This window comes from Kogia breviceps, chromosome 2 (genome assembly GCF_026419965.1).
Source record: "Kogia breviceps isolate mKogBre1 chromosome 2, mKogBre1 haplotype 1, whole genome shotgun sequence".
Classification (NCBI taxonomy): Eukaryota; Metazoa; Chordata; class Mammalia; order Artiodactyla; family Physeteridae; genus Kogia; species Kogia breviceps.
This window is the reverse complement of record NC_081311.1, coordinates 120,241,159-120,267,186: the sequence shown is the minus strand read 5'-3', so window position 1 is coordinate 120,267,186 and position 26,028 is coordinate 120,241,159. Positions and strand designations below refer to the sequence as shown.

At 43.3% G+C, this 26,028-nt stretch overlaps 1 protein-coding gene across 1 annotated transcript in view; it reads right to left on the bottom strand.

Annotated features, from left to right (window-relative positions):
* The window catches only part of KIF5C (kinesin family member 5C), a 169,640-nt gene extending 149,706 nt beyond the window's left edge, over window positions 1-19,934 (bottom strand). The window contains exon 1 of the mRNA XM_059054322.2: window positions 19,385-19,934. Within this exon, the coding sequence (XP_058910305.1) occupies window positions 19,385-19,510 (126 nt within the window). The 5' untranslated portion in view covers window positions 19,511-19,934. The remainder of the gene's footprint in view (window positions 1-19,384) is intronic.
* Between the last annotated feature and the right edge of the window lie 6,094 nt (window positions 19,935-26,028).

The window sequence follows — 26,028 nt, the reverse complement described above, 5'->3', positions numbered from 1 at the left end:
ACAGTTAGGTTTGAGAAAGGCTGAAGGGAACATATTGTGGGGGGTTTTGCTGAATAGCAGGAACAAGTTGAGGAGTTCACATTTATTTTAGTAAGCAAAGGAGAGTCCTTAAATGTTTTGAGCAGAGAGAGAATTGACATATTCTGGATGGAACTTCAGAAAGATTTTAAAAACAATATTAAGAGACTAGAGAGAGTGAAGAGCAAGCAGGGGATTGTTTTCCAAGACTATTACAATCCAAGTAAGAAGCAATCAAGGTCTTCAAGACCTGTTCATGACTAAAAACAAAACAAAAACAAAACAAACTAGGAATAGGTGGTACTTCCTTACCTTGATAATGGACATCTACTAAAAACATACATCAAACATTGCTTTAAGATCAAGACCTAGACAAGGATTCCTGTTATTATTGTTTTTATTTCAGACTGTCCAGGAGGTCCTATCCAATGCAGTAAGACAAGAAAAATGAACTTAAAAGTGTATGTTTTGGAAAGAAAGAAACAAAACTGACATTATCTGAAGATGACAAAAAATTATCTTCATGATATATCTCTTTAAATGTACTGACAATTTTTAAAAGAGTTTAGTATTATGGTTGAACACAGATGGACTTAGAAATCCAAGAAGCAGTCACAAATCTCTCCACTTTTAAGACACAGAAGAGAAGGGTGAACACATGTTTTTATAAGAAAAGCATCATAATTCTTTTCTCTGTGGACAGATCCATGTAGATTAATAGCAGACTGAAACATTCAGAAGTCTAGCTTACAAGGCTTCCTAACAAATATACAACACCCTGAGAACAGTGGCACTGTATTCTATGGAATGCCCTAAACAGCCTTTCAGATGGAAATCACAGCAATAACAGAGAAGTTGGTTCTGACCATCATACATAATTTGATATCAATGCAAAGACAAGAAAGAGAGAGAAAAAAAATCCTCCATTTTCAAGGGTAGCCCTAGTTTACAGCTACCTTCTCCTACAGCAGTCCCAAACTTATGCCTCAGCACAGAAACACCAGGTTAAACAAAGCTAAGCATGCTGATTTATGGCAGGACTGCTTGAGGGGGCTGGGAGGCTCGGATCTCCAAGAGGCAGAGAATGTGGGTAACTCTTCCTACATTTAATTGATATCAAACCCTTTTATCAGGGAATAACTCAAGGAACTAGTGACCTAGAGAAACTCGAATTTAGATAATGCTGTGCACCCAAACATTCTCAATTCCTGGTATGAACCAAAATAGCAAAATCAACATAGCAAACAGTTTAAAGCAAGGACTCTGAGGCCAGTGTGCCTGGGTTCGAACCCCAGATCCACAACTTACTCTTGTGTGACCTTAGGCAAGTTACTTAACCTGTGTCCCAAATTTCTCACCTGTGGAAATGGGGAGTTGGGTTAGGACAATAGTGGCTACCTCATATAGAGTGGTTTTGAGGATTAAAATAAATGGCTGAATAAACGTAAAGCATTTATGTGTTTGTTAAGTCAAGCAGATTTTGTGATATACTGTCACTACTCTGTTAGAATTATGATATTTCTCAAGCAAGCAGGGAAGAATATAACCTCATTGGTGTAAGAAGAAAATTACTGGTCATCAAACTGGTTCATAAAGGTCTCTGAGGAGAGCAGTAACACACAGATTGTCTGTAGTTCTGCTAATCGAGACATTGTTATCAACTGATATTTATACTGAACACTAGAGTTGTGTTTGGGGTGGGGTGAGGCAAATAGAAAATAAAAAAACAGGCTATTCTTAACTTTTAAGAGATTGAGGAGTTTTCTCTAAATATGGTTCTCCCAAGCATCCAAGTCGAAAGGCACCTTCTCTCTGACCTCCCAAACTCACTTTCCAGAGTAAGCTCCATCTTCTGAAATGCAATTTAGTGCTGAAGAAATTCTGCCAGAATTAAGCCACTTTAGAGGGTTGTTTTCTATCATCTCTTCCCTTAAAATAAGCAAGGTCAACAGACATCAACAGACATGAAACTACTGTTGTACAATGAGGAGCCTTTGACGTATACAATATCCTAAATTAGACCATTCTTACCAACAATGCAAAATTCTTCCAGGAAATGTCTAGATCATCAGAAAAACATTATGTTAAATGTGGCTTAAGTTTTGTATACTTTACTGTGTGTCAATTCCTTGAAATTTGGTGATCCACACATGAAAAAAACCTTCAACCCCAAACTACTGGGGTTAAACAAGATATATTAATCCTTTTAGATGACAGATCAAAGGACCATAACTGTTGAACTTCGTCTGGGATAGATGAGAACATGCATGTTTTGCACTGTACCACCAGGCAGAAAGCTGTGAAGAGCAAACTTCAACAGTACCTGCCTTCGTGGGAACCTGAAAAGGTTGTTTGAGGCCAAGGGATACATGATTTAAGGAGAAATGTTTTGTGGGTGTATTTCTGAGCCAGCTACAGGCTAGAGTAGAGTTACCAGTCAACCAAACCAAATTTCAATTCCTCTAGCCTCATTTCAAGACCCTCTACATCTCATTCCTTCCTGTTTATTCTCATCTGACCACCTTGCTGCTTTCTCTGTCCTCAGGCCTCTTGAATGTGGTTTGCAGGCTTCCTCCAGTCCTTGAACACACAGTGATCACATTGAATACCTTTCCTCCCCTGTAAAAATTCTTACCTCATCCTTCCTTTTCTCTTTATCTCCTTCTGTGTTCTTTGAGCTTTATACCATGAGTATGCCTTAATTTATCACTTTTATAAAACCTAAAATGTAATCAGAGTAATAGGTAAAATTTTCATAAATGAAATAGTTTATTAAATAAGTGGTATTTGACACGGTAATCAAGGCACCCCCAAAAAGTGACTAAACCTATTCAATAGAGAGCAATACTTTGTATTCAAAGTCAATTTTGTAAGAAAAGAAACGTGTCCTGTCTTCTCTAGTAAGATCAGAGAATAGAGACACCCAGTAAGGGGGTCCACAACACTCTTTTCCTCTCTTTTTCAGCCTGGCCCAAGTTCCTCTTCATCTCGCTTTTCTTTTTGTTTACCTTCCCTGGGTTCTCGTGTCCCAGCGCTGGGTTTGCCAGGGATGCCCACAGGATGATGAGCCTGGTTGGTGGGCTACCCCAGAACTAAAGAGCATGCCGGTGCCTGGATGTACAGAACTGCTACAGCATGAAGTCATGCCTTTTGCGTGGTGCCACCATACCTCCTGGAAGGATGGACTCCTACAAAATGCCTCAGGTCATCCAGCAAAATGTATCCCTACCTGAGCTGCTGTTAGGTTAGAGAAGGTCTGAATTTCATCCAATGCCATAGCATGAATAATTATATCTGTAAGCATGTGAGAAGTGTCTTGAGTTAAACGTAAGTCTAAATCACCACCTCCAAGCAATTCCTCTGATGAATATTGGGAGATGGAGTAACACTTCCAAGTCCTTCCTTCGTCTTTAAAGCCAGGAGACTCCCCACTCACCAGCCTGACCCCAGAAGTGCCCAATGACAACCATATTCCAAATTAAAACAGATCACTGAATAGTTATACTTTTAGTTTAAAATTCATATAAAATCAGAGGAAATGCCTGGAACAAAACCCAAGACACATGAATCCCAGACCACTGCTCTATAAATTACCCTCTCAAATGATTATCTCCTTTACCTTAAAAATTAATTCCCTGCCAAATGGAATACTCATATATCCCCCGGGGCCATAGGGATTGGTAGACCCCTACAGAAAGCAACAGGATAATACTGAATAGGATCAGTTTAAATATTCACAGCATTGGGTCCAGTAAATCAAATTCTGGAGAATGTATCGTCTAGAAATAACTCAACAAAAGAAAACAGCTCTGTGCATGCATATGATCACTAAAGCATCACCCAGAGCAAGGGGAGACGAGATCTGAATGAGCAAACTGTGATCTATCAGCCCAAAGCACACTTAAGTCATCACTGAAAATTATAACCATGAAGATATTATGCAACATGGAAAACCATTTATGGAGTAGGATTTAGTTTTTTCAAAAAAGGCAGAATTGTATATCTATGGTAGACATTTATTTTCCAAAATGTTAAGTGTCAACCAAGAGAGGCAAAAGGAGGATACAAAATAATTAACATGGATATTGTACGGTGGTAAGTTTATGGCTGATTTTGCCGTTGCTGTTCTTTCATGTTACCGTCATGTGAATGAGCCTTTCTGCCATTTACAAAGGAGGAAAAATCAATTCTGTGCCAACCCAGCCAAACAGGGACATAAGTGCGGGTGGAAAAGTTTCCAGCTCCTCCTCCAAAAAGCTGTGTGGCCTTCACCAGCAAGGTGATCTCTCCCCCAGATGCCAGGACAAAGAAGAGGCACACCTGTGAGCGACAAAGGCGGCGTTGCCTAGGTTTCCCACAGCAGCGCGGCCTCCCCCTGACGTCCTCCTAATGGGACCTTTTGTTTCGCTGAGGGGAGGGACCTCATTAGAAGGTGCCTGAGCTAAAGGGGAATGTATTTTCAGGACAAGATGTCTCATCATTCCCAGCATTAGCGACAGAATGGAGACAAGGTAAGCAGCAAATTTGCCATCACCCTGGCGCTCCTTGCCTAGAAATTAAAATCCGCCGGCTGGGGAGGTCGACCAAGCGCCCAGCGCGGGGCGGGGTGGGGTGGGGGTGGGGGGCAGCGGGTAGGGCGAGGCCCGCGGGCCGGAGTCCCGCCCCTGGGGCGGCTGCGGCTGGAGCCTGGCGGCAGGACGGCATCGTGCAGTTTTAACAAGACGAGGCCCCGTCACCTTTTGGTGTTCTCAATGTCACCCACGCAAAGGCATCACAAATCCGCATCACAAACCTGCTGCAAGTGGCTGGTACTTAATTACAGGATGCGGCGTGTAGCACAATCCTGGCGGGGGCGGGGGGAGAGCGAGAGGAGAGACGCCCAGCTACAGCACACATCCCTTCTCAGGTCTTTTTCTCAACCATATTTAAAACAGAAATCTCTAAAGCGTCTATGCAGAACTGTAAAGTAACTGAAGATAAAGAAGCAAATTTTACATTTGGAGAGCTACCCCAGCTTCGAGGTAAGGATCAAACGGCCTGCCTGAGATTTCCCAGAACACCACTGGATGTGCTTTTTCTCTCTTTTTAACTCCATCAAGGTTGTGCTTCCTCTTCTCTTCGGACACTCATAGCACACTACTTTTTTTTCCACTTGCTTCCGCCCATTGAATTAATTATATACACGGTTATTGATGGCAGGGATCTTGTCTTAACTTATCACAGGAAGTCCACAGTGCTTAGCACTGACCTTAGCACACCATAAGCCCTCAATATGCCAAACTGGAACCAAAATTAATAAATGCAAAAACAATCAGACTGCTAGCATCTAAATGTTAGAGCAGCACTCTCATATAGAAATATATTGCCAATAGAAATATACTGCCAGGACTTCCCTGGCGGTCCAGTGGTTAAGACTCTTTGCTTCCAATGCAGGGGGCGGGGTTCGATCCCTCCTCAGGGAACTAGGATCCCACATGCCGATCCCACATGCGATCCCACATGCCGCATGCCACCGCCAAAGAATAAGAAGAAAAAAAAAAGATATATATATGTATGTATGTATGTATGTATATACATAATGTCAGACAAAACTGCAAGCCACACATGTAACTTTAAATTTTCTAGTAGTCACATTTTAAAAAGTGAAAAGAAAAGGGGGGAATTTATTTCATCAATGTTATTTAACCCGATACATCCATAATGTTATCATTTCAACATGTAATGAATACCAGAAGAATTAATGAATAAATTAATATTTTTACATTCCTTTTTTTTTTTTGGTACAGAGCCTTTGAAAGCCAGTTTACATTTTACGTCTTCTACACACCCCAATTTGGACAACCACACTGCAAGTGCTTAACAGTCACATGAGGCTGGTGACTACCATTTTGGACAGCATAGTATTACAGTGAAGCTCCCAAAAGTCCACAGTGCAGAAAAACACCTCTTTATAAAGGGAAACATTTTTCATAATAATAAAGAACTCATTTAAAGTTTTACATTAACCTACATGTTACCTCTTTATATTTGCTTTTAATAGAACAAAGGAAGTGAGTATCAGATAGGTGTATATTTTCCCCTTTACAAACTTGTTTAGATAAATGTCTAGATCAGAAAATATTGTTTAAAATACATCCTCCACAGGGAACTATATTCAATATCCTGTGATAAACCATAATGGAAAAGAATATAAAAAAGAATGTCTATATATGTGTAACTGAATCACTTTGCTGTACAGCAGAAATTAACACAACATTGTAAATCAACTATACTTCAAAAAAAAAAGAAAATCCTCAAGCCAGTCTTCTCCACGAGGCATATTCATTAAGGAAAATTTAACAACACACATGAGCAAGTGTTACTCTAGGATACAGTACTTCAGGTGGGTTTTTTTTCCCTGCTTGTTTGAGCAGATAATTAGTGGGTTGTGTTGTTTAGTAATTATTACTGAAGAGCTAAACACTTCTCTTCTAAAGTCTACTTCCACAAATATTAGATAAACAAACTATTAGTAGTTTGAAGATGGTTTAGATGCTATCGCGATGACATTAGTACCAGGGGCCCTGGCATGCAAGAAGCCTCCCCTAACAGTCAGCCCCCTTCTCCTCCTGGGTGGGCGAGTTTGCTCTACACAGGAACAGGGATACAGCAGGTGTCCAAGCACCACCTGGGTAGGGCACTAGCACCCATTATCCCATTATCAAAATTGGCCAAGGCTTGGGCAAGGAGGCTTGTGTGGTCTTCCTGTTTTCTTCACCTCACCACCCCACCGTCCCACAGCCCAGCCTATTCTGAACCTTAAGACCAGCCCACAGGGGCCCGAATCTGTGAGCCCAGACGAACTTATCCACTTAGCAGTGGATGATGCCAAGATGGAAAAACAGCCAGCCCCTGGGAGCCAGCCCAGGAAGCCAGACCCTGCGGGAGTCAGCTTACCACAGAGGCCAGATAGAGGAAGGAATGGACCGCCTCCCAAGGGATCCTGCCCACCAGTAACCAGGACCAATAGAGGTTTGGACACTGTCCAATCACACTGGCATTTGTTCCTCTCTATGGAGCAAGAGGTGCCATGAAAGAGGGGCAGAAGTCCACTCCCCCAAGGCTGCCCCAAGTTTCTCATGTCAGACGGAGCTGCTGTCTACCCAGGTTCCCAGATGAACATCAGTAATCTCTGATGTGGTCTGGAGGGAGGTACCAGACCATTCATTCGGTAAAAAACTATGATATAACCTCCTCAGAGAACTGAAGCAGGCTGTACTTCATTTCCCCTTGAGAACAAATGAGACCTGGGAGTGGGGAGACGACTCTGTGAGAGAGCCTGGGAAGGAGACCCTGAGATTTGCTAGCCTGGAATTGTGTGACCAAGCTCTTCAAACAAAATGCTCCTAAAATAACTACTGATCAGCAGTTCTCACGACCATACTCTGCAGTCAAAGAAGTTAAGGCATCAATCATTTGGGATTTGGTTTTTATTTGCACTTTTTCTCTAACCTCAACTCCTTTCCAAAGTTTCTTTTTTTATGAGAAAATGCATAAAAAGAGAACTACACACCTTTTTCTTAAAGTATTGTGTTGCACTGAATTCTCTTCTCACCTTCTCACCTGCATGTTTTCCCTTCAGCTCTGTGGATTTATTTTCCAGTATTCAATCCACATCAAAAATGAGTATGCACTGACTGAAAAGATAATAAATACTAACACACCAAGACACACCCCAAAGAACTGCTCTAAGTGTAGTTGGTACCGATTTTATAAGGGTGGGTACTGAGCTTAGAAGACAAATGGGTGACATGTCCTGCTTTGCTGACGTTTATGCAAGCCAACTAAAGCAAGGGGAGATGCAGCAGTGAGGGAAGCTATAAAGCATGTAGCTCTTCAAATAGCTTTTGTGGGTGAAACTGCAATGCTGGCATTGGTTTATTAAAAAGGATAACTAGGACATTACTACTGTTAAGGGAGATGCGCTGGAAATCTCGATTAGCTCTAATTGCTCTGTGTGTTTCTACTGCCACACATGACTCTATAGCAAAAGCCTCCCTCCCTCTTGTTTCAAGGTTGGTACGTATGAGTATTTCTTTTCCTCCACGCTTGTAATCAATAGTACCTAGTATTCTGATTTGAGCAAACCAACTGTAGAAGAAACTTATAAGGCAATGGGAGGAATTTATCTGGGTATTTAACATTAAGGAATTGTGCACATGGTAGCTGTGATGTTACTGCGGTTTTAAGAGTCCTGATCTTGTAGAGATATCTATTAAAGTTTAGCGATAGAGTAATGTAAGACACGAGATTTCACTTTAAAATAATTGAGTGAAAAAAAAAAAAAAAAAAACTGGCACCCTAAAATAATTGAGTGATTTGGGGAGAAAAGGTTAGGGGTGTATAGAAAAAATAAGATTAGCCCATTTGTTGATGATAGCTAAAACTGGTTGATAGGTTCACGGGGGTATATTTTGATATTCTTTCCACTTTGGTGTATGCTTGAAATTTTATGTAAGCTTTTTTTAAGAGTACCTAGTAATCAAAGGAAAAGGGGAAAAAAAGCTCTTTCTAGGGCTTTTTTGGGAGGGCTATTATATCCCTTCTCAACTTACCATTGCCTGGAAGATATCACAGGCCATTCACTGTTAGCTCCAAGAAGAAAGGACACATCCATCCTAGTTTTCTTTAAGGCTACAATCTTGACCTCTATCTCTCCCTGTCTCGAGACAGATTTAGATTTTGATCACCTCCAAGAAACAACATCCTTTAGGATATTGAAACTGACAAGAGAAAGCCTACAAAATCCTATGGTTTACATTAAAAATCTGAAGACATTGCCGTGTTCTGGATCTATGGGTTAACAGTGCCTGACGAAGCACACGCTCTTGGTAAGAATTTAATTTAGCTGAGGTATGAAGGGATGTCTTATGAGACAAATTGGCACCAACCCCGTGGAGTTTGCCATGGGGCAAAGAAGTGAGAATATAAAGCAGAAGACAATTCACCATCTCTAAATCACTCCCCCTCAACAACTGTGGATACCTTAAAATCATCTATATCCTTTTACCCAGCAATCCCAATTCTAGGAACGTATTCTAACAAAGAATTGGGCAAGAGCACACAGAGATGCATACGCTGATGTTTATCACACCTTTGTTTATAACTGAAAAATAAAACAGAAAAGAAACAAACGTCCATCAGTAGAAAATGGTTAAAGTACTGATTAGACACATATGGAATTATATACAACCTTTAAAAATGCTGATGTCTGAGGTATACCATTAAGTAAAATGCTGGGTTTCAAAACAGATTTTATAAAATCATACCTTCATTTTAAAACAAAGTATGTTTCCCATAGAATAGAAAAGAGCTGGAATAAACAATAAGATGTTAACAATGATGTTTTCTGGTTCATAAAATTAAAAGTGATTTTTACCTTCTCCTTCATGTTTTTCTGCACGGTCTGAGGTTTTTTCAGTGAGCATATATCAGGACGCCTGAAAAAGCTATTTCTTTTAAGACAACAACAACAAAATCATGAAGATGTCCAAAACAGGAAGGAAGTTACCAGAGCTAGACAGAGGTCAAAGGTAAAAATCCAAGCAAATAACTCCAGGCTCGGACATCTGACAGCCTAGGAGGGTCAGCATTCTTTCACTTCTTTCAAAAGACATCTTGTACAGAACAACTACTCTATACCAGCTACTAGTCCAGGACTTGCAGATGGAAACGAAGGGCACACACTTCCTGCCCTCCAAGGGGTTTAGTCTAATTGGGGGAAAGGACACTTATACGCAAATAAATGAAATGCAGTAGTGGGGGAGGTCGGACAGGAGTCCTGTGTGGTACAAGGGGTGCAAGGAAGAAGCATCTAACCTGGCCAGGGTGGCGGGGTGGAGGGGGAGAGGAGCTGGTCAAAAAAGCGTTCAGAAAAAGGCACCATGGGATGAGATTCTAAAGGCGAGTGGATGTTGCCATGTGGGTACACTTTGAGGACGGTCATCCCAGGCATGTGGGATGTGGGCAGCTGTAGCGGTGAAGGGCAGACGTTGAGAAGCCTAATATTTTAGGGGAACAGAAGCCCAGATGTAACATGGGGTCGGGGGTGAGGTTAGGAAGGTAGGTAGGCCCGGGGGATGGAGGTCGCGAATGCCCCCACTGAAGCATCTGGGTTCCAAATGAGCAAGACTCTCTCCCTTTATTTTTGGCCGTGCCACATGGCATGCAGGATCTTAGTTCCCCAACCAGGGACTGAACCCTGCCGTGGAAGCGTGAAGTCTTAACCGCTGGACCACCAGGGAAGTCCCAAGACTCTCTCCTTGATCAAACTTTAGTCAGGCTCCTCTGAGCCCTCTTCTCAACTGGGCCTTGACCTTGGACTTCCATGTCTGTCCTTGCAGTCCAATTTGAGCAAGACTCCTGCTAAGGCAGTTTAGAGAGAATCCCCCCCACTGTCAATATCTAATCACCCTCGATACCGCAATACTTGTATCTTAAAACGTTGATATCTGGCCTGCCTGCAGCAAGAATCCTATTAGGTCAGATCATCAAGAATCCCCCTTACCTTTCATGTCCCCTCTTAGTGACCATCCATCCACCTATCCCCCCACCAACCTGCTCCACTTGTACTTGAAATTGAGCCTGATTTCTCTTCCTTATCGCAGTACTATCGACCCCCTACTACAGCAGTCTTCCTTACTATCTTTACAAGTGTGAGAATAATTTTTTCTTTAACACAACATGAAGGTATCAGGACACCTGTGAAGGGTCTAGGGCTTTCCCCAGATTAGTCAGTCTGACAAGTGTGCAGAGAAATAACCATTGTGGGTCTTACAACAGTGTACCTTTTCTGAACCAGGCACCATACTTGGCAATCTACACACATTAGCTCATGTAACTAACTGTCACAAGGTGGAGAGTGTTATTATCCCCATTTCACAGGCTGGGAAACTGAAACAGCGTGGTGTAGCAATCTGTCCAAGTTCATAAAGCTAAGAAGTCGCAGAGCTGGGAAATGATGGTCCTGGGCTGTCTGCCTCACGTCCAAGTTTGGTGCTGGGGATAGTAAGATGAATCTAAAACTCTATTTTCTCCCAAGCTCTGCAATATTTGCAAATAACCACAGACTCAACATCTCTCTTCCTACTAAAAGGAACTTGGTTGATGTGCAGCAAATGGGTTAAGGGAGGAGCTTTCTCAGCCACAAAAATAGGACTCTATGGAAAACCTGAGAGAAATCAGGTGAAATTGGATCTGTCAGGGAGCTTTTTTTTTTTTTTTTAACTCAAGAGAAACCATTAGAGGATGTAGTTTTGTTTTTGCTTGTGTAACAAGTAGACACAGGTGAGAAACCTGAGGCCGGTACTAAAGGGAACCCAAAGGTGGGGGAGGTTTCCTATTCTGAAGGGAGGAGAAGAGCCAAGGATGCAAAACACTGTCATTAAACAGGGGAGTTAGGCCAGACAAGCACAGGTGGAAGCTGAGGGAAATCCCCAGTGATGCCCAAGTTATTTAAGGAAATGCAGAAATTGGCATTTAGGGAGACTTGATTCCAGGCAGGGAACCGGGGAAGACAGAACTGTCAATCAAAATACACTTACTAAGCAACAAGAAAATGACAGGAAAGGGGACAAAGATGTAAAAAAACAGCTCCTGCTTCTCAGAAGCTTGCAATTTACATAAGGAGGATATGCACGCACATGCGCGTGCACACACCTATGTGTGATCATTGCAGATAATAGGAACAGCTGATATAGTCTGTGAGCAAATGGAACCTGAGCTCTGCCTTCCAATGGTTAGGAATTCCACAGGGAAGAGGAAAAGAGTGGCTCTTCCAAGCAGGAGAATGGGGTGAACCAGTTCCGAGGAAATGAGGATGCAAGAAGGGCTTTCAGGGGCTAGCCAGAGGTAAAAGCAGTAATTTGGGGAGGCAAGGCTAATTCTGAAAATGAGGAAAATTAAAAGGGGAATAGGAAACGTGGGAGATAATTAGCATTTATTGAGCATTTTCTCTGTGCTAGACCCTGTTTTGACCACTTCATTTCATCCCAATGACCCTGTGACATAAGTAATTATCTCCACCTTAAATATGACCAAACAGAGGCCCAGGAAAGCTAAGCAACTTGAAACATGCCCCACAGAGAGCTCGTGAATCCACACTCCGTTCTGACTCTCCCCGCTGCCTCTACCAACCCCAGTCATTTATGTAGCATAGACTGTGTGCTCACCACCAACATGAGTGGCCTCCAGTGACACATGCCAGATTATAGCTACTCTCCTGTGTTCACTCATTCCAGGGTTTCAGAGGGTAGATTTACAGGAAACCACTAAGTCATCTAAACATGTAACATCTCATGTAAACACCTCTGAATTTAGGGCATAAGAGTATGAAAGACTGATATATCTTGACACTACTAAACACTACTGTTAGTATTCCCTAGACAGTGACTGAATACATTCTTTAAAAGTCTGGCTTAAAATGTTACCACTTTTAGGTGGGAACACAAAATGGTACAAGCACTTTGGAAAACTGGCAATTTCTTAGAGTTAAACATATAGTTACAATATGATCTACTGTAGTAATCCCACTCCTGGGTGTTTACCCAAGAGAAATAAAAAATTTATCCTCACACAAGAACCTACATTTAAAGGTTTATAACAGCTTTTTTCAGAATCATGCCATATTGGAAACAACACAAATGTCCTTCAACAGGTGAATGGATAAACAAACTGTGACGAACCTGTATAAAGGAATACCACTAAGCAATAAAAAGGAATGAACTATTGATACATGCTACAACAACCTAAACCTCAAAGGACCCAAGCTCAAAAAGACATTTAAATTTATGATTCCATTTTTATATATACAATTTGGAAAAGGCAAAAATTATACAGAGGAAGAACAGATAAATGGTTGCCGGGGGTTAAAAGAGGGGAGAAGGTTTGATTACAGAGGTGGGGCATGAGGACTTTTTTTTTTTTTTTGGAGTGATGAAATTGTTTTGTATCTTGAGTATGGTATGTGGAGGCAGAATTATGGCTCAAAAGATGTCCACACTAATCCCTGGAATCTGGGAATATGTGAAAGTTACAGGATAAAAGGAACTTTGCAGATGGAATTAAGATTGCTAATCAGCTGCCCTTATATCAGGGAGATTATCCCATATTATCTGACTGGGCTCAGTGTAACCAAGTGGGCCCTGAAAAGTGAAAGAGGGAGGCAGAGGAGTCAGTGAGAGAGACAAGCCATGGAAGAAGAGGCAGGAGAAATTTGAAGCATGAGAGGGAATCAACCCACTGCTGGCTCCTAAGGTAGAGGAAGGGGGCCATGTGGCCAGGACCTGCGAGTGGCCTCTAGAAGCTAAGAACAGCCCAGGCTGACAGCCAGCAAGGGGATGGGGACCTCAGTCCTACAACCGCAAGGAACTGAATTCTGCCAACAACCTGAATGAGCAAAGAAATGAATTTTCTCCCAGACCCTCCAGAAAAGAACATGGCCCTGCCAACACCTTGGTCTTGACCTTGTGAGACTCTAAACAGAGAAACTAGCTGAAATGATGGACTTCTGATTGTAGACTGAAAAAAAAAAAAAAAAAAAGCACAACCTAAAAGCTGAGAAATATGTTTTATTTAGGGCATTTACAGAGGACTATAGCCCGGGATGGCAGCCTCTCAGATAGCTCTGAGGGACTGTTCCAAAGAGGTAAGGGAGGAGTCGGGATATACAGGAGTTTTTGCAGGGGAAAAAAACAAAACAAAATAGAACTATGTAGTGAAACATCAAAAGATTACTGCTAATCACAACAAACAGACATCTCAAATTAATGATTTTAGTGCTTTTCTATGTATGGGAAGATGAAAGAGTCTGGGCTATGGAAAACATTCCTTTGACATGCATCTTAACTATCTAGGGCCAGTATTCTGTTTTTCTATGTCCTGAATTCCCCTCAGGGTGCACCATCAATGGCAGGCAACATCCTTTGTCCACATGACCTACGGAAGCTGTGTGATAATAAACTTGTATCATTTTAAGCCTTTAAATTTGTTGTAATTTGTTACAGCAGCAACAGAAAACTAATACAGCATAGTTACAGAACTCTATGTATTTTTCACACCCCTACAATAGAACTATACACCAAAAAAAGTGACTTTACTCTGTATAAATTTTAAAAGAAAATACTCTTGCTTTAAAAGACCATTGCTGGGGCTTCCCTGGTGGCGCAGTGGTTGAGAGTCCACCTGCCGATGCAGGGGATGCGGGTTCGTGCCCCGGTCTGGGAAGATCCCACATGCCGTGGAGCGGCTGGGCCCGAGAGCCATGGCCGTTGAGCCTGTGCATCTGGAGCCTGTGCTCCGCAATGGGAGAGGCCACAACAGTGAGAGGCCTGCGTACAAAAAAATTAAAATAAATAAAATAAATAAAAGACCATTGCTGTGGACAAAAAGAAAAGTTCTAGCCATATTTCTTCACATCTTCAGCCCATAATCTCCACAACGATAACTCAGGCTTGGAATTTGGTCTCTGTCCTGGCCCCTGCCTTCCCTGCCCATCCACTGCCCAGAACTAATCTAAGCTCCTACAGCCTGAGGCCACTTTCCACCCGAAGGCCAGCTCAGGGTTTATAGCTAATATTTTGCTTTGGCTTTCAAACAAGTCAAAACTTACACTGCCCCAGGGAAAGAACCCATGGTTAACAACACCTGTTTTCCCAGGATTGAAAACAAGAGGAAAGCCCAAAACTGAAGGGTATAAGTCCATTTCAAAGAACCTCACTGAGAACTCTCTAAGACAGAGTTCCATCAATAAAGATGCATCAAAACCAATAGGCAGAGCTCAAAGTAATGGATGACTCACACATAATTTTAGCAGCTAATGGAGGAGTATTCTGAGATATGCTTTAAATCCAATATTTTTCTCTGAAGAATTAATGTGGAGTCCCTAGCCTTGCCCTCCACTTCTAGCTCACCATGTGTCATTAGCGCTCCTAATTTTTAACAAAGCTGGATACAGTTCTTTCCCAATTTTCTTATAACATATAAGTGTATTATATGCTCTCTTACCAGGCCTGCTCAAAGGAATAGCACATCTCTTTAAACTTATTTTTTAACTACCCCCGACAGCCTACAGTCAATTATAAGTCCATGAAATCAGTTAAATACATCAGAGTTAAGGTTTCTAGACTCAACAAAGAGATCAATAAATATTTATTAAGTGCCTTCTATGGGCAAGGCCCTGGGAAGTACAAAGAAGCAAAACACGGATGGGCCTTGTCTCTACACATGGCTTACAATGTCATTAAACATATGATCAAAATTAAAAATAATCTAAGGCAAAAAAATCAGGAGATCATATACAAAATAAATGCTGCAAGAGTTCATAGTGGGCAGAGACTGTGGCTTGAGCAGTCAAGGAAAGAAAGCTCTGCACAGGATCCGAGGGGGAAAAAAAAAAAAAAAAGCAAGAATGGTAGGGATAATCCCTCCAAGACAGGACATTTCTTAAAAAAGAAAAATCTAGGAACTCCACCTGCAAAATCTCCCTCTTAGCATACATCTCCACAAGAAATGAACAAGACTTTAAAGGAAATAAAATCACCCCAGTTTCAAAGACAAATAAAATGTCTGGAATTCTGAATTTGGACTCACAGAGAACGGCACAGAAATTCATTCTTCACTCATCTCTCTTGGGAGTGAAGGTGACATTTCTGGATGGCTCTGGGCTCCTTTGGTCATCCCCACAATCTCTGTCCCTGCAAGCAAGGGAGGGAATGCCCACCTAAGGCAGTCTCCACCTGCAACTCAGCCATGTGGGATGGTTCCTACTGAATTGACTTGGGAGCCATTCTACTTGGTGTACAAAGTGGGATACGGGCTGCCAGAACTGTCACTTCCTTTAGTTACACATTATTAATTAGGAATGGGAAGGGTCCTAGCACCCTTCAGCATCTGGCAGTCTTCTGTTCTGTACCACACTCACTGAAAGATGTGTAAACCAGTGTTCATAGCAGCTCCATCCATAAGAGCCCCAAAGTGGAAACTATCCAAACAGTTATTACCAGTTACTAGATAAATAAACTGTGGTATATTCATATAATGAGATACTACAGAACAATGAGGATGAACAAAGTGCAGCTACACACCACAACATGGATGAATTTGACAAGCGTAATGTTGAACGCAAGAACTCACACACAGGGCTTCCCTGGTGGCGCAGTGGTTGAGAATCTGCCTGCCAATGCAGGGGACATGGGTTCAAGCCCTGGTCTGGGAAGATCCCACATGCCGCGGAGCGGCTGGGCCTGTGAGCCATGGCCACTGAGCCTGCGCATCCGGAGCCTGTGCTCCGCAACAAGAGAGGCAGCAATAGTGAGAGGCCCGCGCACCGCGATGAAGAGTGGCCCCCGCTTGCCACAACTAGAGAAAGCCTTAGCACAGAAATGAAGACCCAACACAGCCAAAAATAAATAAATAAATATTTTTTTAAAGAAGAACTCACACACAGAAGTGAACATACTGTATGGTTTTATGTAGATAAAGCTTAAAAAAAAAAACTAAACTAATCTATGGCATTAGAAGTCAGAATAGTAATTACCCTGAGACAGAGGGAGTCAGTGACTGGGAGGGACACTAGGGAGAATTCTGCAGTCCTGAAAATGTCTGTTTCTTAGTCTAAGAGGTGTTTACAAGGGAGTGTTTATTTTAAAAAAAATCATCAAGCTGTACACTTATGAAAACACTTTTCTATATCAATGCTTTATTTCAAAGAAAAATTTATCTTAAAGAAAACTGAAAACTCTCTGTTGTATTAAAGGATTATAGTAAGGTAACGTCCCTGGTGGCGCAGTGGTTAAGCATCCGCCTGCCAATGCAGGGAACACAGGTTCGAACCCTGGTCCAGGAAGATCCCACAAGCCACAGAGCAACTAAGCCTGTGCGCCACAACTAGTGAACCCACGTGCCACAACTACTGAATGCTGCGCACCTAGAGCCCATGCTCCACAACAAGAAGCCACCGCGATGAGAACCCCGCACACCTCAACGAAGAGTAGCCCCCGCTCGCCACAACCAGAGAAAGCCTGTGTGCAGCAACAAAGACCCAATGCAGCCAAAAATAAATAAATAAATAAATAAAATTTTTTTGAAGGATTATAGTAAGATGATCAAAAATGTTAATTTACAGTTGAAGAGCTACATGTGTATTCACATCCACAATCTTTTGTTTAGTATACTTATTTTATATGGTGACTTTGTTTTACTTTATTCACTCAATAACATGAATATGTAGATGGGAATTAAATATATACTCATAGTAGTGTCAAAATGAAAGAATAACTGTAAGATTAAGGATCTCTGCCTTGCACACAGATCAAAGGGATGATTTATTACTCCACTTCATTAGTCCTGGTATATCACCCTTAGAAGATGGAGGAAGAGGAGGAAGAGGAAGAAGGAAAAGGAGAAGGAGGACAGGGAGGAAAAAGGGAAGAAACAACTTCAGCTTTTCTTTAAAACCTCTGAAAAAATAGGGTCATCAGAACATGTTCTAGGGCTGCACAATTATTTGTTAAAAAATTGTTACAAGGCAAGGGGCAGGGACTAGATGTCCCCAGTAACTCCCACTCTATCTAAACCATAGCGTGGCTCAGGAAACAGCAAATCAGACTATAGGCTGACCCTAGCTTAGAGGTGTATCCCAACACCTCTGCCCCATCTGCCCCATGTACCGGCCGTAGATATGTCACTATCCCATGTCTGCCATTAAGTATAGAATCTTCCTCCTCATCAATAATTGTAGCATACATCTTTTCTTCAATTTAACACTAAGCAGATAGAAAACCCCTCTTTCCTGCCCTCTTAGGTCAGCTCTCAGGGTGAACGACCATCCCCATAGCATTTGGAGGTCACGGTTTTCTGAAGACTGAAAACTGGGAGGAGAGAAGAGGGCGTCAAGAGGAGCTGCCTTCCTAAGGGAGGTACAGGATGAAGCCCTGAGGCCAGAGCCTTGCCTCTGCTCCCCTCGCGCGGAGAGCGCCTGTCTTCCGGTTCAGCCAGCACCTGCTAGTCTCCAGGTCCCTGACCAGGGACTGCGGCACAACCTTGGCGAAGATGCTGGGGCTGCTTGGGCCAGCAAATGTCGGCCTCTGGGGCTTAAGAAAGGCCGACTCAGGCAGAGACCCTGAGTAAATGGTCACCTGTCAATCACTTGACCTAAATACACCAGCCACTGGGGGAAATAGGAGAGAGGGGGTGAGTCGGAGCATGCTCAGTAAACGGGATGACATCACTTAATCAATGCTGAGGCCGGGAAGGCTGCATCAGCAGCCTCGAGCAGGCTGCCAGGAACGTGTCAGCAGGGATCGGGAGGCTCCCATTAACTCGGTCCCTCCCCACGCGACTCGCATACAAAGAGGGCACCATCAGCTACACACGCTGGGGACAGCGGAGGGGGAAGGGCGTTAGAGAGAGGGGAGGCTGGCTTATTTCATTTGACATATTCCTTTAAGAACTAAAACCCAACGGTGTTCCCTCCCCCCACCAGCAGCCCCGCTGCAGAAATGGAGCCAAGTCTGCGGAGGTGAGGGAAGGGGGGAGGGGTAACGTGGGAAGGGAGACCAAGAGGGAGGGGGACCCCAGCCACACAAAGTAACTTCTTTGGGCACAGAGGCTATTTGGTTGCGCTCCGGACCCCCAGCACCACAGACGTGGGCGCACAGCCTCCTCTCCACCCAGCGTGAAGCACACCCGTGGGTCTGCGGACACCAGGTGGGGTCGCCCTATTGCGGAAGGGTCAGAACCGAGGTCCAAGCCAGGGCAGCCTGGGTTGCGAGGAAGCAGGAGACACCAAGGCCACCAGTGTTCCCCCATCCCCCACCTTCCGCGTGCAGAGCAAGGAGGAACGCCGCGGGGAGCCAATTCTGCACAGCTGTGGGAGCTCCGGGCCGAGGCTAGGATTTTTCCAGTAGCTTTTTTCTTTCACCAAGCTCGTGAGAAGAGGCAGAGTGTTCGATAAATTGAACCAATGCCTGGAATCATTTGTGGGTTACACGTGGGCTTGAGGGTAACCTGAACACACTACCCACGCGGCGTGGCCAGGGCGGGGAACAATGGGCCCACTCGGGCCCGCACCCCAATAACAATGGCGGCGCCGAACCCTTCCTCGCCCCCCATCCCGACCCCCGCCGCCTGGGGCCCGCCCCATGGTCCCCAGTCGACCCTCCACCTGCCCAGGGGGGAACTACGGGGGGGGGTGGTTCTCGTCAAGTCTACCCTAGAGGGCAGCCCCGAGGGGATGTCCGAAGGGGTAGCCCGAGCATCTCTGCCTGATCTGGGGCGTCAGCGCTGCGGCGCGAAGCAGCAGGGGAGGCCAGACTTCCCAGCCACTTACCCCGATCACCACGGTCTCATCGCCTTTAAATTTGGGGATGAATTTGTCCCCGCGGAGGATCTCAGCTTCGTTGAGTGGCCGGAACCGGCACATCACTTTGATGCTGCATTCGGCTGGATCCGCCATCTCTGCCGGCGGCAGAGGGAAGGGGCGGGGGGACGGGGTTCCGCACAACTAGGGAGGTGGTCGAGAACCGCACCGCCCGCAACGAGGCCGCCTCCCGCAGCCTCCGACGAAGCTTCTCAGCAGGTCATCGCGAACTCGGCGGGCTGGGCAGCTCTGGCCGCTCCGAGACCTGGTAGGTGGGCAGTCTATCAACCTTTGGCCCGTCCGGCTGCACACCTGCCTTCCCTGGCCCTGCCCTGGCCCTGCGCTGCGTCCCGGGCCCACCTGCCCAGGACCACGCGGCGGGCGGACGAGGCGATGCGCAGGGAGCAAGGTTCTCCCGGCTCAGACCTCCCGGGCTCCTGCGAGCTCAGCCATCCTGCATCAGCACCAGCGAGCTCCGGCGCCTCTCCGCCCCGCCCCGCCCCTTCGCCCCGCCCTCCCTCGGTCCGCCCCGGGACGGTGACGTCACTGCGGAGATCCGCCCCGCCCTGGCCCAGGCTGCAAGAGCGAAGCGTCCTGGGACTTGTAGTCGTTGCACCTGCGGGTGGAAGGACAAGGATGCTTGGAGTTGGCTTTCGGAGACAACGTTGGTACCCCGGGTGACACCTCCGAGAGCCTGCAGGTCTTGGCTGGCTGACCAAGTCAATAACAGGATGGATGTCACATCCAGTATTCCTGGCTAAAATCTCTATAAATAACCAGGTCTATATCATCTCTTTACATCGTTTCATGATCCCAAAGGAAAATCCCCTCTTAAGACAGTGTCCAACCAAACAGTTATGAAGCATTTTCTGTGTGCTCAACAGTTTTTAAGAGTAGTCGTGAGGAAATCGGAGGGAGGGGGCAATGAGATTTGCATGAATATTTGAAGTCAGTAACTCCTGAAAATTCCTGTACATAGATAGCAGTTCATACATATTTTGGGTCAGGGACTCCTTTAATATCTGATAAAAGTTAGGGACCTCTTCCACAACAAAAACAAAGACAAATAAACCTGTACACACCCACAGATTTTTCATGCTATTTGAGAGGGATTGGAGACAACTGAAGCCTGTCTGTGACTCCCAGGTTAAGAGCCTCTTAATTACTACTAATTATTGTACAGTTTACACAACCTCTGCCTAATGCCTACTTATAACCCTGTAGAATGAACAGAATATATACAGGATCAAGTCTAAAGTACTTTGCAAAATATATCCAGGTCCCATGATCAGATTCTGTCTACTTATTAGCCTCATCTCTTGCCACTTCTTGTCTTGATGTTTACACTCTGACAAACACCAAACTACTTGCGGCTTCCTCCGTTTAAATTCACCTCTTGCTCTGCTTGCTTCTGGTATTTTGTTTAAGCATTTACTCTCCCAGAGTCAAGCACCTGTTAGTAAGTATGTATATTAGGGCTCTTACCGTGGAAACTGATAGAAATGGAAAGTGATAGAAATCCACCTGGAGCCACTGAGTTAAAGGAGGGAGGGTGGGAGGGAGATTCAAGAGGGAGGGGATGTGGGGATATATGTATACACATGGCTGATTCACTTTGTTGTACAACAGAAACTAACACAGTATTGTGAAGCAATTATACTCCAAAAAAGATGAATTTTTTAAAATAAAAAATAAATAAACAAAAATAAGAAGAATACAGATTGATTTGGCTTGTTAAAGAAATGATGAAAAACCAAGCCAGGGAACAGGCAAGACTACCAAGTCTCTCTCTACCACTGGTCCCTGTTCTCTCTTTTTATTGGCCTTACTCTCCCTCTAGATCATCCCTTCAACATGTAAAGAAACCCAGCTGCCAACAGCCCCTGCGTTCATTCTTCAATTTCTACCATTAGATAAGGATAGATGTTTGTTCAGAGATTTGGTTTGAAAACCCCTAGGGCAAGTCTGTGATTGGCCTGGGCTTCAATTGGTGTCTACCTCTAGACAACTCGATCAGAGTCAAAGACTTTGTTAGATCCTGCAGGAATCTCACGGTCGGAAGCTACACAGAAGAAGAGGGACATCAGTCCCTCTGTCACTGCAATTCCATGGGCAATGATATCTGCCTCATCTTTATGTCTCTATCATTTAGCACATAATAAACAGCACAGATGTAGGACCCATGGCAAGGTATTTAATTTCCTTAAGACTCAGTTTCCTCATCTCTATCATTGGAGTAATGATACCATCTCATAGAGTTTTTGAGGGAATTAGAGGAAATAATACTTTTAAAGCACCTAGCATGCTGCCTGACACATGTATGGTATAAACCTTTGAAAGTCAGATATGATGATGATGATGATGAAGTTATGAACAAATGAGTGTAAAACAAGTAATTTACTCAGTTAATTTTAGGAACACATCTGTTGATTAAATGCAGGTGTACCTGGGAATAGAGGTTCTCCACCTAGCTGAGAAGACACACCTACTGAAATAAACTTTTGTCAGCTATTGTGAGCAGTACCAATTTTATTTCCTGTCCTCAGATACAGTGAAAGTACGTTTTAAAAGGCCCAAATGCTACGTGTTCATCTATTTTCACCTTAGTAATTCTCTGGCTCAGACACCCACAATCTTCAGTTGTCAACTTCACAATATACTGGAGAGGGCAGTCCAATCCCCAGTTTCCCTGAGCCCACCAGAGGACGCCTAGAAGCTCACACACACTGGTTTTTCTGAAAAGGTCAGAACATGAATAACCTGGGGTGGTGAGAGAGAACTGTGTGTCCCTGGGTCCACTCTTCATTTATTCATCCACCTATCCATCCATCAACTACTGACTGAACAAATGACATTTGCTGCCACTATATACATTTAGGTTTATTAAGTGAACTCAAGGGGACTACGGTCCCCCACTTGAGGGGGAAATTGCAAAATAAGTCATCACCCTCAGGCAACTTAGAAACAAGTCAGTACTGAGGTACAATGCTCAGTGGTGCTGAGAAGTCTTAATCAAGGAGATGGACTAGGTAGGATTTAAAAAAATTAAAAAGAAACACCAAAGCACAGACAACAAAAGAGAAAATAGATAAACTGAACAATATCAAAATGATAAACTTTTATGCATCAAACCATACTATCCACAGAGTGAAAAGGCAACTCACAGGATGGGAGAAAATATTTTCAAATCATATATCTGATAAGAGATTGATATCCAGAATATATAAAGAACTCCTACAAATCAACAATATTTAAAAATATGATTTAAAAATGGGCAAAGGACCTGAAAAGAACTTTCTTTGAAAAAGATGCACAAATGGCCAATAAGGACATGAAAAGATGCTCAACGTCACTCATCATTAGGGAAATGCAAATCAAAATCACAATGAGAGGGGATGGGATTTCCCTGGTGGCGCAGTGGTTAAGAATCCTCCTGCCAATTCAGGGGACACCTGTTCGAGCCCTGGTGCAGGAAGATCCCACATGCCGCGGAGCAACTAAGCCCGTGGGCCACAACTACTGAGCCTGCGCTCTAGAGCCTGCAAGCCACAACTGCCTAGCCCAGGCGCTACAACTACTGAAGCCCGCACACCTAGAGCCCGTGCTACACAATGAGAGAAGCCACCGCATTGAGAAGCCTGTGCATCGCAACGAAGAGTAGCCCTTGCTCGCCGCAACTAGAGAAAGCCCGCGTGCAGCAACGAAAACCCAACACTGCCAAAAATAAATAATAAAAGAAATTTAAAAAAAAAATCACAGTGAGATACTTCATACCCATTAGGAAGGTTTTTATCAAAAAAAGAAAAAAGAAAGAAAATAAGTGTTCAGGAAGATGTGGAAAAATTGGAACAATTGTACACTGTTGGTTGGAATGTAAAATGGTGTGGCTGCCATGGAAAACAATATGGCCATTCCTCAAAAAGTTAGAAATAGATTACCATATGATCCAGCAATTCCATTTCTTGGTATATACCTCAAACAATTGAAATCAGAGGCTCAAACAGATATGTGTATACCCATATTCATAGCAGCATTATTCTCAATAGCTGAAACGTGGAAGCAACCCAAGTGTCCAAGTCATCTATGGGGAATGCATAAACAAAATGTGGTATATACATACAATGAAATATTATTCAGCCTTAAAAAGGAAGGAAATTTAGACACGTGCTACAACATGTATGAACCTTGGGGACACTGAGATAAGCCAACAACAAGAGGACAAATACAGTATCAATTCCATCTATATGAGGTGCTTAGAGTAGTCAAATTCCTAAAGACAGAAAGTAGAATGGTAGTTGCCAGTGGCTTGGGGGAGGGGAGAATGGGGAGTTATTATTTAATAGGTATGGAGTTTTAGTTTGTGAAGATGAAAAATGGAGATAGATGGTGGTGATGATTGCACAACAATGTGAATGTACTTAATACCACTGAACTGTACACTGAAATAATGGTTTAAATAGTAAACTTTATGCTATAAAATATAATATGAATTTTATGTTGTTGTAGTATATTTTACCACAATTTTTTTAAAGTGATTCCTATATTTGGGGTATGTTTCTGACATCACAGGTTGGCACACTCAGCTCCATTTGTTCTGGGTTTTTTTTTGTTTTCTGTTTTTTTGGACCACACCACATGTGGGATCTTAGTTCCCCAACAGGGACTGAACCTGTGCCCCCTGCAGTGGAAGCACGGAGTCTTAACCACTGGACCGCCAGGGAAGTCCTTATTTTTACCACAGCTTTTTAAAGAAACCTTTGTGCACTGTTGGTAGGGATGTAAATTCGTGCAGCCACTATGAAAAAAAGAAAAAAAAATCAGCATGGAGTTTCCTCAAAAAATTAAAAACAGAACTATCATATGATCTAGCAATTCCACTTCTGGATATTTACCCAAAGGAAACAAAATCCTTATATTGAAATGATATTTGTACCCTTGTGTTCACTGTAGCATTATTTACAATAGCCAAGACATGGAAAAAATTGTGTCCAGGGCTTCCCTGGTGGCGCAGTGGTTGAGAATCCGCCTGCCGATGCAGGGGACATGGGTTCGTGCCCCGGTCCGGGAAGATCCCACATGCCGCGGAGCGGCTGGGCCCGTGAGCCATGGCCGCTGAGCCTGCGCGTCCGGAGCCTGTGCTCCGCAACGGGAGAGGCCACAACAGTTAGAGGCCCGCGTACTACAAAAAAAAAATTGTGTCCATCTGCAGACAAATGGATAAAGAAGATGTGGTATGTATACAATAGGGTATTATTAAGCCATAATAAAGAAGGAAATCCTGCATCTGCAGCAACATGGATGGAGCTTGAGGGCATTATGCTAAGTGAAATAAGTCAGAGAAAGACAGATACTGTATTACCTCACTTATATGTAGAATCTGAAAAAAAGCAAACTCATAGATATAGAGATCAGATTTGTGTTTACTAGAGGCAGGGGGTGGGGGAGTGGAGAACTGGATGAAGGTAGTCAAAGGTACAAACTTCTAGTTATAAGATAAATAAGTCCTGGAGATGTCATGTATAGAATGGTGATTACAGTTAACACTACCATCCTGCATATCTGTAAGTTGCTAAGAAAGTAGACCTTAAAAGTTCTCATCACTGTGTACAGTGATGGATGTTAACCAAACTTATTCCGGTCATCATTTCACAACATACATATATCAAATCATAATGTGGTACACTTAAACCATAATTCAAAAAGAGTCATGTACCAAAATGTTTATTGCAGCTCTATTTACGATAGCCAGGACATGGAAGCAACCTAAGTGTCCATCAACAGATGAATGGATAAGGAAGATGTGGCACATATATACAATGGAATATTACTCAGCCATAAAAAGAAATGAAACTGAGTTATTTGTAATGAGGTGGATAGACCTGGAATCTGTCATACAGAGTGAAGTAAGTCAGAAGGATAAAAACAAATACCGTATGCTAACACATATATATGGAATCTAAAAAAAAAAAAAAAATGTCATGAAGAGATTAGTGGTAGGATGGGAATAAAACACAGACCTACTAGAGCATGGACTTGAGGATATGGGGAGGGGGAAGGGTAAGCTGTGACGATGTGAGAGAGTGGTAGGGACATATACACACTACCAAATGTAACTTAGATAGCTAGTGGGAAGCTGCAGCATAGCATAGGGAGTTCACCTCTGTGCTTTGTGACCACCTAGAGGGGTGGGATAGGGAGGGTGGGAGGGAGGGTGACACAAGAGGGAAGAGATACGGGAACATATGTATATGTATAACTGATTCACTTTGTTGTAAAGGAGAAACTAACACACTATTGTAAAACAGTTATACTCAAATAAAGATGTTAAAAAAAAACTGATACAGTGTCATATGTCAACTTTATCTCAATTTTTTAAAAAATAAAGAAAAATAGAATTATCAGGGCTGGTGGCTGGGGGGAATGGCGGATGTTGGTCAAGGAGTACAGGCTTCCACTTACAGAATGAATAAGTCCTGGGGATGTAATGTACAGCACAATGACTATAGTTAATGATACTGTACGAAGTACTTGAAAGTTGCTCAGAGAATAGATCTTAAATGTTCTCACCGCCAAAAAGAAATGGTAATTATGTGACATGACGCAGGTGTTAGCTA